The 13,674-nt window shown below is 44.7% G+C and overlaps 1 protein-coding gene across 1 annotated transcript in view; it reads left to right on the top strand.

Annotated features, from left to right (window-relative positions):
• Nucleotides 1-13,674, top strand: part of KMT2A (lysine methyltransferase 2A) — a 104,708-nt gene that overhangs the window by 18,145 nt on the left and 72,889 nt on the right. Inside the window, exons 14-18 of the mRNA XM_088464002.1 lie at nt 587-771; nt 1,542-1,715; nt 3,502-3,612; nt 11,068-11,141; nt 12,865-13,055. Of these exons, the coding sequence (XP_088320128.1) occupies nt 587-771; nt 1,542-1,715; nt 3,502-3,612; nt 11,068-11,141; nt 12,865-13,055 (735 nt within the window). The remainder of the gene's footprint in view (nt 1-586; nt 772-1,541; nt 1,716-3,501; nt 3,613-11,067; nt 11,142-12,864; nt 13,056-13,674) is intronic.

The following is a 13,674-nucleotide window of genomic DNA, read 5'->3' as shown; positions in this document are numbered from 1 at the left end:
AAAGCTCAAATTAAGCTGGTGCACAGTAAAGTTCAGATGTGCTGATACCCAACGGTTAATGTTTCAGGTTGATCTGTTTATAACCGATCCTCCAGATATCTTAGTACATCATCTCTGAAGTATTTTTCATACCTTGAATATTTCAAATCTTGGAGAACAGAAGACCATATAGTGTAGTTTTTATGGCAGTTTAATACAGAATAAAGAAGATTGCACATACATCAACAAGAAAGAATAAAAGCTTATCTCAAAATCCAAAGTCTCTGGAAATCCAGGAGCATGAAATAAAAGAGGAGATCCTTAAGGTAACCAGGGTCCAGTAACACAGCCCCATACGCGTTTTGTCACTTGTACTTCCTCAGGGGGAAAAGGATAAAACAATTGATTCTTGATATAGATTATATCTATCATTATCATCTATATCAAGAAAGTATCTTGCATTTCTGTTAATTCTTAACATTGTACTGTGTGACACAATCTTTTTTTGTTTTGTTAGGTTTCCATTAAAACCTGTTCATTACTGTGGGTGCTGGTGGAGCACTTGGCAGTGTGAGAGTTAAGGAGCAAATGTTTTTTTTCCCCTCAGATGAAATGTATGAGATTCTTTCAAACCTGCCTGAGAGTGTGGCCTACACCTGTATAAACTGCACTGAGCATCACCCTGCAGAGTGGAGGCTGGCACTGACCAATGAGTTACAGGCCTCACTCAAATATGTTGTAACTGCTCTTCTGAATTCTCGCACATCTAGCCATCTGCTGCGCTACCGGCAGGTGAGACATGACATCCAGTTGAGTACGAAATCTCCTTTTTTTTCTTTAACTATTAGTATTGATGCAGTTTAGGTTCCTTGGTCAGACAACACAAACACTATAAACTTAATGATAAAGTCATATTGACAAATTCAGGGATGGTTCTTGGTGTTCTTTATTAAGTGTTTAAGTGTTCTATGTTAAAAGTGTTAAAACGGGATGTGGTCATAATAAGTACTGCAGGGATTCCAGTACTCAGAATGCCGGCGCCGGAATCCCAACACCTGTTAGGGTTAGGCACTAAGGGGGGAGGTTTAGGGAGGGAGAGGTTAGAATTAGGCATCGGGGAGGGAGGGTTAGGATACTGACTGACAGGTGTCTGTAGCCTAACCCTGTCAGGATCCCGAGTGCCGGCATTCCATACCCAACCTGATAAAATATCCATTTGATAATTCAATGTGACATCTTTAATAGGTTCGAATGACATCCCCTCCTAAAATGGGGTCCACTCCTTGGGCACAAAAAAAAACAAACTCTGGCAGTATGGATTGTAGAAGGTGAGGAGGCAGCCCCCAGACAAGTTTGTGCCTGCTCCTTGAACAGCGCTCTCTACACCCCATGGTATCCAGTTTCCCCCAGATAGAATTAATAGAAATGGATTTAACGGTAATCAACCATGTCAAACACATAGCGTATTCCCAGTTTAATTTTGGTTGCTTATGGAAGTCCATTAAATAGGGGCTGAATGGAAAGAGTGCGGATAACTGATAGTAATAAAAACTATCTCATAGGCAGCAAAACCGCCTGACTTAAATCCAGAGCCGGAAGAAAACATGCCTTCCCGAAGCTCTCCGGAGGGCCCAGATCCGCCTGTTCTGACCCAAGTTGGCAAGCAAGATGAGCAGCCTCCTCTGGACCTGGAGGGTGTGAAGAAGAAGATGGACCATGGCAGATACACTTCTGTGGTAAGTTTTTAGATGCCTACACTTCCTGGCCAGGATACATTGGTATTATCACCCATCTATAATAACAACAGCAACAAGGTGTTTCCTAAATTACGCATGCATAGGCAGGTCCTGTTGCTTGGGCTAGGGTTCCAGTATATCCATTCTTCGTTCAGGCTATTCTCTGCTTTCTCAGTTTCTGGCTTTCTCTCGCCTATACAATCTTTATCACTCTCACTAGGTTAATGCTCTTGCTTTTCGCTCATACCTACCCTCCTTAACTGAGGTAGCTTTATCACCCCCCAGGTTTAAGCACACTAAAGGGCTCGTATACAGTTAGATGCCTATTACAGAGTTAAATGCGGACAAAATAAAATCCTATTACATGTTTGGTGATATGAACGCTGAACATGGAGCAATCCAGCATGTGCGGGGTTTGCACCAGGAGGAAGTCGTAGCTTATATTTAAGGTTTACACCAGGAGGAAACCATAGCATATGCTTGGTGTCATCCAAGTGTGACATTAATGTAGAGATTTAGTAGTAAATGATGAAGTCCTATTACTCAGTTGTACAGAATACTCGTATAATGAAGTCTGGACATTGTTATTAATAAATGTGTAAATATAATGAAATACAAATAAGCATACAATATTAAAATACAAATTTCAGTTAAGTCGTGTGAATGGGTGACGGCATCTTCATATAATATGACAGCCACATACTGCCAGTGGGAGGAGGTCAGGTGCATTCAGCCAAGAAGCAGCTGTAGATTGGCCTCATCATCAGTGTATATTTTGCACCAATCACATGAACACTTTTTTTTCCCAGTAGTCTGCCAACACTTCTGCGCTCTGCATAGGGAGTCATAAGCGGAAGAATTTTTATACAAACACTACAGCCAAGTCTCTTATAGGGTATTGTGTATTTTACGGGGGAGGATGGCCTGCATCCAACTTTACATGAGCCCCTCTACATCTAGTCCGATTCATCCATGCTAGATAGTAGGTATTTGATTATGGAAACTCGGGCTAAATTGGAGCATCTATACATAACACACTCTACTGCAGAGGTTCCCAAACTCCGCAATTACAGTCCAGGTTTGAAGGATATCGATGCTTGAGCACAGGTGACTTAATTAGTACCTCAGTCAATTTGATTTAACCATCTGGACTCAAACATGGATATCCCTAAATATACACTGTTTTTCCAGATTCATTAATTTCTTTTGTTATTTTAGGTTGTGTTTTAGTTTACTTTTAAAAGTGATTTTTCTGGTAGCAGATTGTGGCCACTGCTGACTTTCCGTATTCTAATATCTCCGAATGTCCCTTTGTTGTTTCAGTGGATGCTTTAAAGGATAATTCTACCCAAAACTGAATTCAGTTTTAGGAAGTTAAACCTGGTCCCCAAAAGCTCCTCTTTGGGATCTGGTGTTCAAGCTCTCCAGCAGGTCCCCTGCACACACCCATCACTTCTCTTGCTCCTTCACCCTCCCACAGACCATGTATAATTTGCTGGATAAGAAGCTGCCTTTCCGAAAAACTGATAGGGACATCAGGACTGAAGTGAGTGATGTCTACTGGGGTGTGCAGCAAAGAGTGCATGCAGGGCATCGGGGGACCTACTGGAGAGCCTGAGCCTCATACCATACAGGAAAGTAACCTTTGGGAAACTGAGTTTATTTTTGTGAATGTTCAGTTTTGGTTGAAACATCCTTCATTTAAATAGATAAAAAGTTGGTTTTTTTGGTGCCAGCACTGGTATAATGATTTGAGTAATATCAGTTTCCCCATTCTTATTCTCAGCTGGAAATGAGCGATGACATTGTGAGGATAATCCAGGCCGCTATGAATGCAGATGGAGGGCATCCGGAGTTAAAGAAGGCAAATAGCATGGTGAAGTCCTTCTTCACAAGGGTGAGTGTCTCTACTGGCTCCCTTTTAACTTTCTGTAATGGGCTTAGTAGCAGGTACAGTGCATCCGCAAAGTATACACAACGGTTCACTCTTTCCACATTTTGTTATGTTACAGCCTTATTCCAAAATGGAATAAATTCATTTTTGTCCTCAAAATTCAACACAGAATACCCCATAACGACAACGTGTAAAAAGTTTTTTTTGCAAATTTAATTTAAAAAAAACAAAAACCTAAGAAATCACATGTACATAAGTATTCACAACCTTTGCTCAATACTTTATTGATGCACCTTTGGCAGCAATTACAGCCTCAAGTCTTTCTGAATATGATGCCACAAGCTTGGCACACTTATCTTTGGGCAGTTTCGCCCATTCCTCTTGCCATCAGATTGGATGGGAAGCGTCGGTGCACAGCCATTTTAAGATCTCTCCAGAGATGTTCAATTGGATTCAAGTCTGGGCTCTGACTGGGCCACTCAAGGACATTCACATAGTTGTCCTGAAGCCACTCCTTTGATATCTTGGCTGTGTGCTTAGGGTCGTTGTCCTGCTGAAAGATGAACTGTCGCCCCAGTCTGAGGTCAAGTGCGCACTGGAGCAGGTTTTCATCCAGGATGTCTCTGTACATTGCTGCATTCATCTTTCCCTCTATCCTGACTAGTCTCCCAGTTCCTGCCGCTGAAAAATATCTCCACAGCATGATGCTGCCACCACCATGCTTCACTGTAGGGATGGTATTGGCCTATTGATGAGCGGTGCCTGGTTTGCACCAAACATAGCGCCTGGCATTCACTCCAAAGAGTTCAATCTTTGTCTCATCAGACCAGAGTCCTTCAGGTGCATTTTGGCAAACTCCAGGTGGGCTGCAATGTGCTTTTTACTAAGGAGTGGCTCCGTCTGGCCACTCTAATATACAGGCCTGATTGTTGGATTGCTGCAGAGATGGTTGTCCGTCTGGAAAGTTCTCCTCTCTCCGCAGAGGAATGCTGTAGCTCTGACAGAGTGACCATCGGGTTCTTGGTCACCTCCCTGACTAGTGCCCTTATCTCCCGATCACTCAGTTTAGACGGCCGGCCAACTCTAGGAAGAGTCCTGGTGGTTCCGAACTTCTTCCATTTATGGATTATGGAGGGCCATTGTGCTCATTGGGACCTTCAAAGCAGCATATATTTTTCTGTACTCTTCCCCAGATTTGTGCCTCGAGACACTCCTGTCTCGGAGGTCTACAGACAATTCCTTAGACTTCATGCTTGGTTTGTGCTCTGACTTGCACTGTCAAGTGTGGGACCTTATATAGACAGGGGTATGCCTTTCAAAATCATGTCCAATCAAGTGAACTTACTGCAGGTGGACTCCAATTAAGCTGTAGGAACATCTCAAGGATGGTCAGTGGAAACAGGATGCACCTGAGCTCAATTTTGAGCTTCATGGTAAAGGCTGTGAATACTTATGTACATGTGATTTCTTAGTGGGTTTTTTTTTTTTAATTAAATTTGCAAAAATCTCAAACTTTTTACACGTTGTCATTATATAGGGTATTGTTTGTAGAATTTTGAGGCCAAAAATTAATTTATTCCATTTTGGAATAAGGCTGTAACAACAAAATGTGGAAAAAGTGAAGCGCTGTGAATACTTTCCGGATGCACTGTATGTAGGGATACAATAATTGCACAAGTATATCATTCCATTAATTAAGAAGAATAGCTGTATAGCATAATTGTTAAAAGTTTTTTTTTATTTTTAAATGTTTTCAGAGTTTTTTCATAGCACAAGTTATTGCAATTTATATAAATTAAACTTGTACTGTACAGGCACAGAAGGGAGAGGAGGGTGGGCGTGAATAGTCAGACATGCAAAGCCTCATAACTACACATAACCCTTCCATACCACTCAAACCCTTCTCTAATAAAACACAAATGCAATTTTCCTTGATTACACAAAACGGGAGGGCTTCACACATACTGCTGGCTAGGTCCTGGACCACCGCTGTAAAGCAAAATTCGCCTGAAAGCAGGGCACCTTTCAACGCTTTTAAATCAGGCAGGGCGCGGCGCCCTCCTAAAATAGCCTAGCGGGAACACTAAGATTATTAGTGACGCAACAGGAAGAAAGAGCACTTACCTTGTAATGCTTTCAAATCTAGGGGTCCTCAATTTTCTTTCATTTCATATTCCAGATATTCTTAGTGCATAGGCCCCTTTAGGGCAGCACTACGTCATATATGTTGTGAAGCCATTCCCCAGACCCTATTTCACCACAGGATTTCTTCAAAAGACCATCTCTGATGGTGGTCATTCAGTTTCCCCGGGGATGGTATAAACCGTCCCAGAACAGCAACAAATAGAATCTTAACTTTTTTTAGTCCAGAAACCAGATGGCGTTTTCCAGCCCATTTTGAGCCTGAAAGCCCTAAACACACATCTTTGAGCGAACAAATAGAATCACTGAGATCGGTCATAAGTGGCATGGCATGAGTTCCTTATCTCCATGGACAGCAGGATGCATACTTACATGTCCCAATAAGGGAAAGTCGCCAGTGCATTCTCAGACTTGCAGTTCAGTCTCCTCATTATCTGTTTTGAATGCTGCTATTAAGCCTGACAACAACACGGTGGGTTTTCACAAAGATCATAGCAGCGGTGGCTGCTCATTGGATATGCAGAGGTGTGACGGTCATCCCTCACTTGGATGACATATTAATTACAGATATTTGACTTTACACCAGGCCCATATGCAGATTAAGGTCCAGTCCTTAGAGTCTCACTGGTGTATCATCACCCAACAGAAAGCCAGCCTAGTACCTACTCAGCGGATGATTTTTCTAGGGTCGATGTCCAACATCAGATAGCAAAGAAAAATAGTTATTAGCTCTCAGACGGATGTCTGTTCTGCATGAGAGTCTTAAGCTGGGTACACACTGACAGATACATTGGCCGATCAATTGATCGGCCAATGTATCTGCTGCCCGTCGGGCAGTGTGTATCCGCGATATGTCGGTGAACGTCGGCAATCTCCGACATATCGCATTGGCTGTGCTGCTCAGACGATGGACAGATAATGTCTGCAGACATATCTGTCCATTAGCAGATGTGTACGAGCGGTCTGCAGACTGCCCGTACACACACAGCGGCAGCCGCGGGGAGGGGGGCGGGACACGCGTCTGGGAGTGAACGGGAATACCCTCTTCAGCTAAAATGTACCACATGTAATGTACTGTTAGCGGAGGGAGATGTGAACACCGAGGGTTTATGCCGAGCATGTTATCTCATATCACGCCCGATTTCTGTCACTGCGCCTGTACAGGAACCGCCCTGGGCTTGTTTTGCTAAGGCACTTACAACCCTTGTGGGCCAGTTGGCGGTGCCCCCTGCATTTCCCCAGATGGGGTTATTACTGCAGGCGGTGGTCTCATCACCCATGCAGGGGTTCCCCAGGGAGTTGGTGATACCTCAGGGTCTCCCGTTATCGCTCCCCAGGTCTCGCAGGAGCCTGTGTGGGTGAATTCATTGTTCACTACGGTACAGCACCTGACGGACGTTTTACAGGGGGAATCACCATTGCCACCTTCTAAGCGGCCTTCAGTGTCTTGACGGCTCAGTATGATGATGATGATGATGATGATGACATGACGTCTGATGACTGTGAAATTATTGACTTCTCATACCAAGAGCCCCTTCGTGCAAAGGAGGCGGAGTCTAAGTCTAAAATCTATATACCTGGCCTTATACGGGCAGTCCGTGCGGCTTTGGTTATTGAGGATGAGGATCCCCCCGTGGCTAAATCCAAATAGGCCTTCTTTAAGGATGTTAAGGGCAATGCCACTGTATTTCCTCTATCTGGTCAGTTAGTGGATCATTTAGAGGAGGCGTGAAAAAATCCGGGTAAGCGGTTCCAGCCTCAAAATCACTTGGCTTTGCATACCCATTTGTGGATAATTATTTTTCCAAATGGGAAACCCCTCCACAGGTGGATTCTCATTTTACACGCCTAGTGAGGAGTGCTACATTGCCTATGCCCTCCATGTCCTCCTTGAAAGATGTTACGGATCGCAAGGTGGAAATATGTTTAAAATCCATTTATTCCCTTGCTGGAGGGGCTTCCAGACCGGCTATGGCCGTATGCTGGGTGGCCAGAGCCATGGAGCGCTGGGCAGATAGTTTCTGGATACTGAGCGAACTGGGTCCTTCTGACAACGGACGCCAGTCTCCGAGGCTGGAGAGCAGTGACTGGTCCACACTTGTTCCAAGGCAGGTGGACTCCAGCAGAATCTGCGCTTCCAATAAACATCTTGGAACTTCGGGCAGTATTCAGAGCTCTTCAGCAAGAAAGACATGTTCTCCACGGAAAACCCGTGCAGGTACAGTCGGACAACGCCACCACGGTGGCTTACATAAACCGCCAAGGAGGAACACAAAGTCAGGTGGCACTGACAGAGGTATGTCGCATTCTGGCTTGGGCGGAGGACAATATCTCTGCCATCTCGGCAGGGTTCATACCGGGAGTCCTCAACTGGGAAGCAGACTTTCTCAGCCGTCAAGACGTGCATCCAGGGGAGTGGTCTCTTCACCAGGAGGTGTTTCAACTACTGGTGAACAAGTGGGGTCCTCCGGAAATAGACCTCATGGCCTCCCGACACAACAACAAGCTGCCTGTGTACGGGTCAAGAACAAGAGACGTGGAGGCTCTTCTGGTAGACGCTCTGTTGATCCGGTGGACCTTCAGGTTTGCGTACCTCTTCCCTCCGTTCTCCCTTCTTCCTCGAGTCATTCAAAAATTCAAGCAAGAAGGAGGCACGCTCCTGTTGATAGCTCAAGCGTGGCCCAGACGTCACTGTTTCTCAGATCTTCGGAGTCTCTCCATAGACACTCCGATGCTGTTGCCTCAATGTCCGGACCTGTTGTCTCTTGGTCCTTGCCTTTACCCGCACCTGAGTAGTCTGTCTTTGACGGCGTGGCTGTTGAGACGGCCCTCATACGGTCCAGTGGTTTTTCAAACTCTGTAGTTAACACCATGCTCAGAGCTCTGAAGCCTGCATCTGCTGCATCTGCAAGAATTTACCACAGAGTGTGGCATACTTTCTTTGAAATGTGTCGCCCTAGAGGCTGTGATCCTCAGGTGTTCAGGATATCCAGGGTTTTGGCTTTCCTACTGGCGGGCTTAGATCACGGTCTTCGCCTTGCTTCCCTGAAGGTGCAGGTTTCTGCTCTGTCAGTGTGGTTTCAGCGTAGGATTGTTACCCTTCCTGATGTCCGCACCTTTATGCAAGATGTACTTCGTATTCAGCCTCCCTTTGTTCCACCAGTGGCTCCTTGGGATTTGGCTGTGGTCCTGAGGGCTCTCCAAAGACCGCCTTTTGAACCACTGGGCTAAGCTAAGACTGTATCTTCTGGCCATTGCTTCGGCCAGAAGGGTGTCAGAATTGGGGGCTCTCTCATATCGCCCTCACTTTTTTTGATTATTCATTGAGATAGGGCGGTACTTCCCAGTCTCCCTGGTTTCCTACCTAAGGCGGTATCTAGTTTCAACATTAATGAGGAAATTATAGCGCCGGCCTTTAATTCCCCAGACCTCTCGACGTGCTCTCAGGATTTATGTTGACCGTACCAATTCTTTACGAAAGTTGGATTCTTTATTTGTCCTCTATGGTTTCCGTAAGAAGGGTTGGCCTGCCTCTAAGCAAACTCTGGCAGGATGGATTCTCATGGCGATTTCTAAGGCTTACACTCAGGAGGGCCTTCCTGTACCGTCGTCTGTTAGGGCTCATTCTACTCGGTCTGTGGGTCCTTCGTGGGCAGCCCGCCGTGGTGCCTCTGCTGTTCAGCTTTGCAAGGCAGCCACGTGGTCTTCTGTCTATACCTTTGTGAGGTATTATGCATTCAATACCTTCGCCTCTCAGGATGCTTCCTTCGGGCGGTGGATTCTCCTTTCAGCACAGGAGCCTCCCCACACTTAAAGGATACTGCTTTGGGACATCCCCAAGGTATCCTGTGGATACCCTATGGACCCTGAAGTAGAAAATAAGAGATATGTTATCTCTCTTTCTACGACGTCCATAGGGTTCCACGTCGCACCTGTACTGCAGATGGGCTTTGATCTGGTCACCGTTTTTTTCCGTCTCCTTCTGGTGAGAATGTGATTCTTGTGTGTTCCAGAACTTTCTTCTCTCTCTTTCTTCTCCTCCTCCGGCCTATTGTTTGTTACGTAACTGAGATGCCTTGGCTTGGGGGCAGGGTATAGGAGAGGGACCCCAGTGCATCCTGGGAGGCTGAAAACTTTAACTCTGAAGTGTCCGATGTTTGCCGCCATCGCCTATACCCCAAGGTATCCTGTGGAACCCTATGGACTTCGTAGAAATAGAGATAACAAGGGTAAGTTCTTACCATATCTCATATTTTTACATGTTTTGATTGATAATATAACAAATAAATCTGCATCTTGTACGTTTGGAATCCATTAAATCGGGGGTCAGGGAACTTTTTTTTACTTTTTACCCCAAAATATATTTAGATACGACGACGTTACCCCCTTGATTTGAAAGGAAGGAAATCATATAGTAGTGCCCCCATAGTTATGCCCCTGTAGTAGTGCCCCCATAGTAATGCCCCAGTAGTAGTGCCCCCATAGTTATGACCCTGTAGTAGTGCCCCCATAGTTATGACCCTGTAGTAGTGTCCCCATAGTTATACCCCTGTAGTAATGCCCCTGTAGTAGTGCCCCCATATAATGCCCCTGTAGTCCTGCTTGTACAAAAAAAAAAAAAAAAAAACCCTACTTAACTTTATCCCCACTCCTGCATCTGCCACCGTCCTGTCCGCCGGCTGCTTCTCGGAACTATGGGAGAGACGTCATGACCTCTCTCCCATAGTGCGCATGGAGAGAGGCGGCAGCTGGAGGTTAGAAGAGAACTCCAGCCTCCGGCTAACGCGGCGCTGCAGGGAAGGAGCCGGGCGCCCGCTGGTAATAACATCGCAGTGGGCGTCCGTCTTAGAGCCTCCCTGCGGCACAGCCGGGCATGCATATGAATCATCCTATATTATAGAATGATTCATATGCATGCCCTTCTGTCCGTCCATTACCCCCAGTATTTAATTTTTACCCCATGTGGGGTAATTTACCCCTGTTCCCTGACCACTGCATTAAATGGTAAACTGCAGTTACCAACCTACGACCGCCTGTGACACTCTGCTCAGGCAGACTTATCTTTAATATGATGCAAGAGGGTTTGATACGGTGTCCTGCATATTGTTTTAAATTAAACAGTGGCCCAAGTTTAATATACATTAGAATCTGTAGGCAGTTTTGTGGGTTTCTCAAGTTGCTGGTGTTTAGCCGCTTTATACTGTACAGCACAGTGGCGGCTGCACTGAGGCTTCTCTCCTGCACTGCATAACATTTCTTTAACTGATCCTTTCTCTCAAACTAATCTGTCTGTTCATATTTCTTCGTTCTGCCCAGCAAATGGAGCGCGTTTTCCCATGGTTCAGTGTAAAGAAGTCCAGATTTTGGGAGCCAAATAAGGTTACCAGCAAGTAAGTGTATTGGATTTCTGGTGTATTCTTTTTCGGCATGTTATAAGGATGGTAGTGAATGCTTATTGCAGGGGTTCCCAAACTCTGTCTTCAAGGCACCCTAACAGTCCAGGTTTTAAGGATATCCACACTTGTCCATAGACTGTATAACCAAACTGACCGAGGTACTAATTAAGGGCCTTATTCGGAGATGGACCCAATGCCGATTTTTATGCAGATGGAGCGATTGTTTGCCATTGCAGTGATTGTTTTGTAGTCACGCCTGCACAGAGGATCCATTCGCAAATTCAGTGACAGGAAGTCACCATTTGGGGGTGGTAGCGAGGGGCCTATGCAAGCTCAGGCGTGTCTGACTGTTTAAACGCCGTTACATGGACGTGCATACAGTAAATTAGACAGACATTGCAATCTCCGGCGTGTCGGGAGAGCTGCAGTTAATGCGGCTGCTCAGACTTGCCACATATATACAGCATGGCTGCCCGATGTACGTCGATGTTACCGATGTTTACGCTGTTGTACGTCGTCGGACGGATATGAGAAGGCAGCAGTGGGCATCCCTATGCTCAGCTGCGCTTTGGAAGGCATTAGCATATTTTAGCAACTGCGATCTGTGAGAGTATTATGCTGTTGCATTTGCATTAGGCTACATCTCTGAATCACATGTGTTACAGTAAGGATATCCTGAAAACCTGGACTGTTGGGGTGCCTTGAGGACAGAGTTTGGGAACCACTGATATATTGTATATTATTTCCTACATGACACAGCCTGGTAATGGTGTTGCATCTTTCCTTTGGGGCTGTCGGGAAGCTGCACTGATAGGAAGGAGGAGATGCACATATTGCAATAGTTCTATTGACTTATTGAATGAATTCGTTCTTATTTTAATATGTATTAAACAATGATGTTGAATACACAGAACAAATGGTGTTAGAGGGTAGAATTAACAGGGCTTTCAGTGTTTGATGGGAAGCTATTCCATTAGTGTTTCTGTCTTTCTGTAGAAATGTTGTGTTTACATTTTCCCATGTCCTCCTCCTCTGTAACCGCAGATTATGACACATTAAGTGGAATATTCAGAAATGCATAATTCTAAAATGTAAATATGTTTCATCAAATACACTGACGGCCCTCTCTAAATACAATTACACAGATACTTGTGCAAAAAAAAAAAAGTTTTTCCAGAGATATTGCACTAGGGATAACTGTGCGCTATTAATGATGGCCGCTGTGAAATGGTCACATAGATGTGTACAACTATGCACATAGCTCCCTGCACACAATGCAAGAGCAGTTATGGCCAACTGTGAATCTGCCCCTTAGTACATAACCATATACAACTACCCCTGGGCAGGCAGCAGCAACTGACACTTTGAGGCCGTATTTGGATACTAAAGTGCATAGTAATTTGTAGGATATTGACTGGTAATTACTCAGCATTTTAAAGGAATCATTAGAAATATGAGTTGAAGAATATTGATCTGAATACCTAATACCAGTAGGAATGTGAAGTGTTCTATTATGACCACAACATGTACGTTCTAAACCTACCCTACAGTACATGTGGAAACTTACATTTAATAAGGTATTAATAGTTACCAGTGCGCCCCATTAACAAAATGGTAATTACATAATCAAGTGCTTTGGAGGTGCTCTGTTTAAAATGCAGTTTGCAGATGCATTATATTTCCTAATTTTTGTTTTGCTTTTTTTTTTTTTTTGCAGTAGCAGCATGTTACCAAATGCAGTACTGCCGCCATCCCTAGATCATAACTATGCTCAATGGCAGGAGAGGGAGAGCAGACTGGCTGTGCAGCCTCCTCTTATGAAGAAAATTATTCCGGCTCCAAAACCCAAATCTCCAGGAGACCCAGAGTCACCACAGCCCATACAATCACCAACTCCACCAGCGACAGGTAGGGAACACTTATACAAATATAACAGAATGCTGTAGAACTGCAAAAAACACTTTAGGGAAGCACAGAGGATAAGAGGTCTCTGATACAGAGCAAGCAGAGGCTTTACATGGTAAAAGAATATCTTCCCGTAACATTGCTTTATGAAACATCTGTGCTTTTGTGTCCATTGAAAAGGACACATCCATTTTGTCACATTTACTTGGACAGTAGTATAAAAGCTAGAACAAAAGGTTTCTGCATCTAATCTACATGTAACCATAGTTACTAATAGTATGTGCTATATTCCAGGGCTCTTTGTTTATGGGTTAAAGTTATAGCTATATTAGGACAGTCATCCTTGTTTAAATAGGTTTTCACATGAGGAAGCCATCACTTTAGGCGTGACTATCGCTAACCTTGGAGCTTCTTGAATACTGAGAAGCCCCTTTCTCTTGTTTTGATAAACCCAGGTAAGCCTGAGAGGGTACTAAGAAGGAGTTTATGAAGTTAGTATGTCACGCATCGAGGTCAAAGCCCCCGTTACCGGGTCTGGCAGTGCCATCTTTACGGCTGTCTGTGTTCTCCCTGATCACAGCTGGCATTCCTGAGGGCTGGACTTGCCCATCTGCGTTTGGGC

This window comes from Taudactylus pleione, unplaced genomic scaffold (assembly GCF_031769625.1).
Source record: "Taudactylus pleione unplaced genomic scaffold, aTauple2 ptg001559l, whole genome shotgun sequence".
Classification (NCBI taxonomy): Eukaryota; Metazoa; Chordata; class Amphibia; order Anura; family Myobatrachidae; genus Taudactylus; species Taudactylus pleione.
The sequence above is the reverse complement of the archived record's forward strand: the minus strand, read 5'-3'. Positions and strand labels throughout refer to the sequence as shown.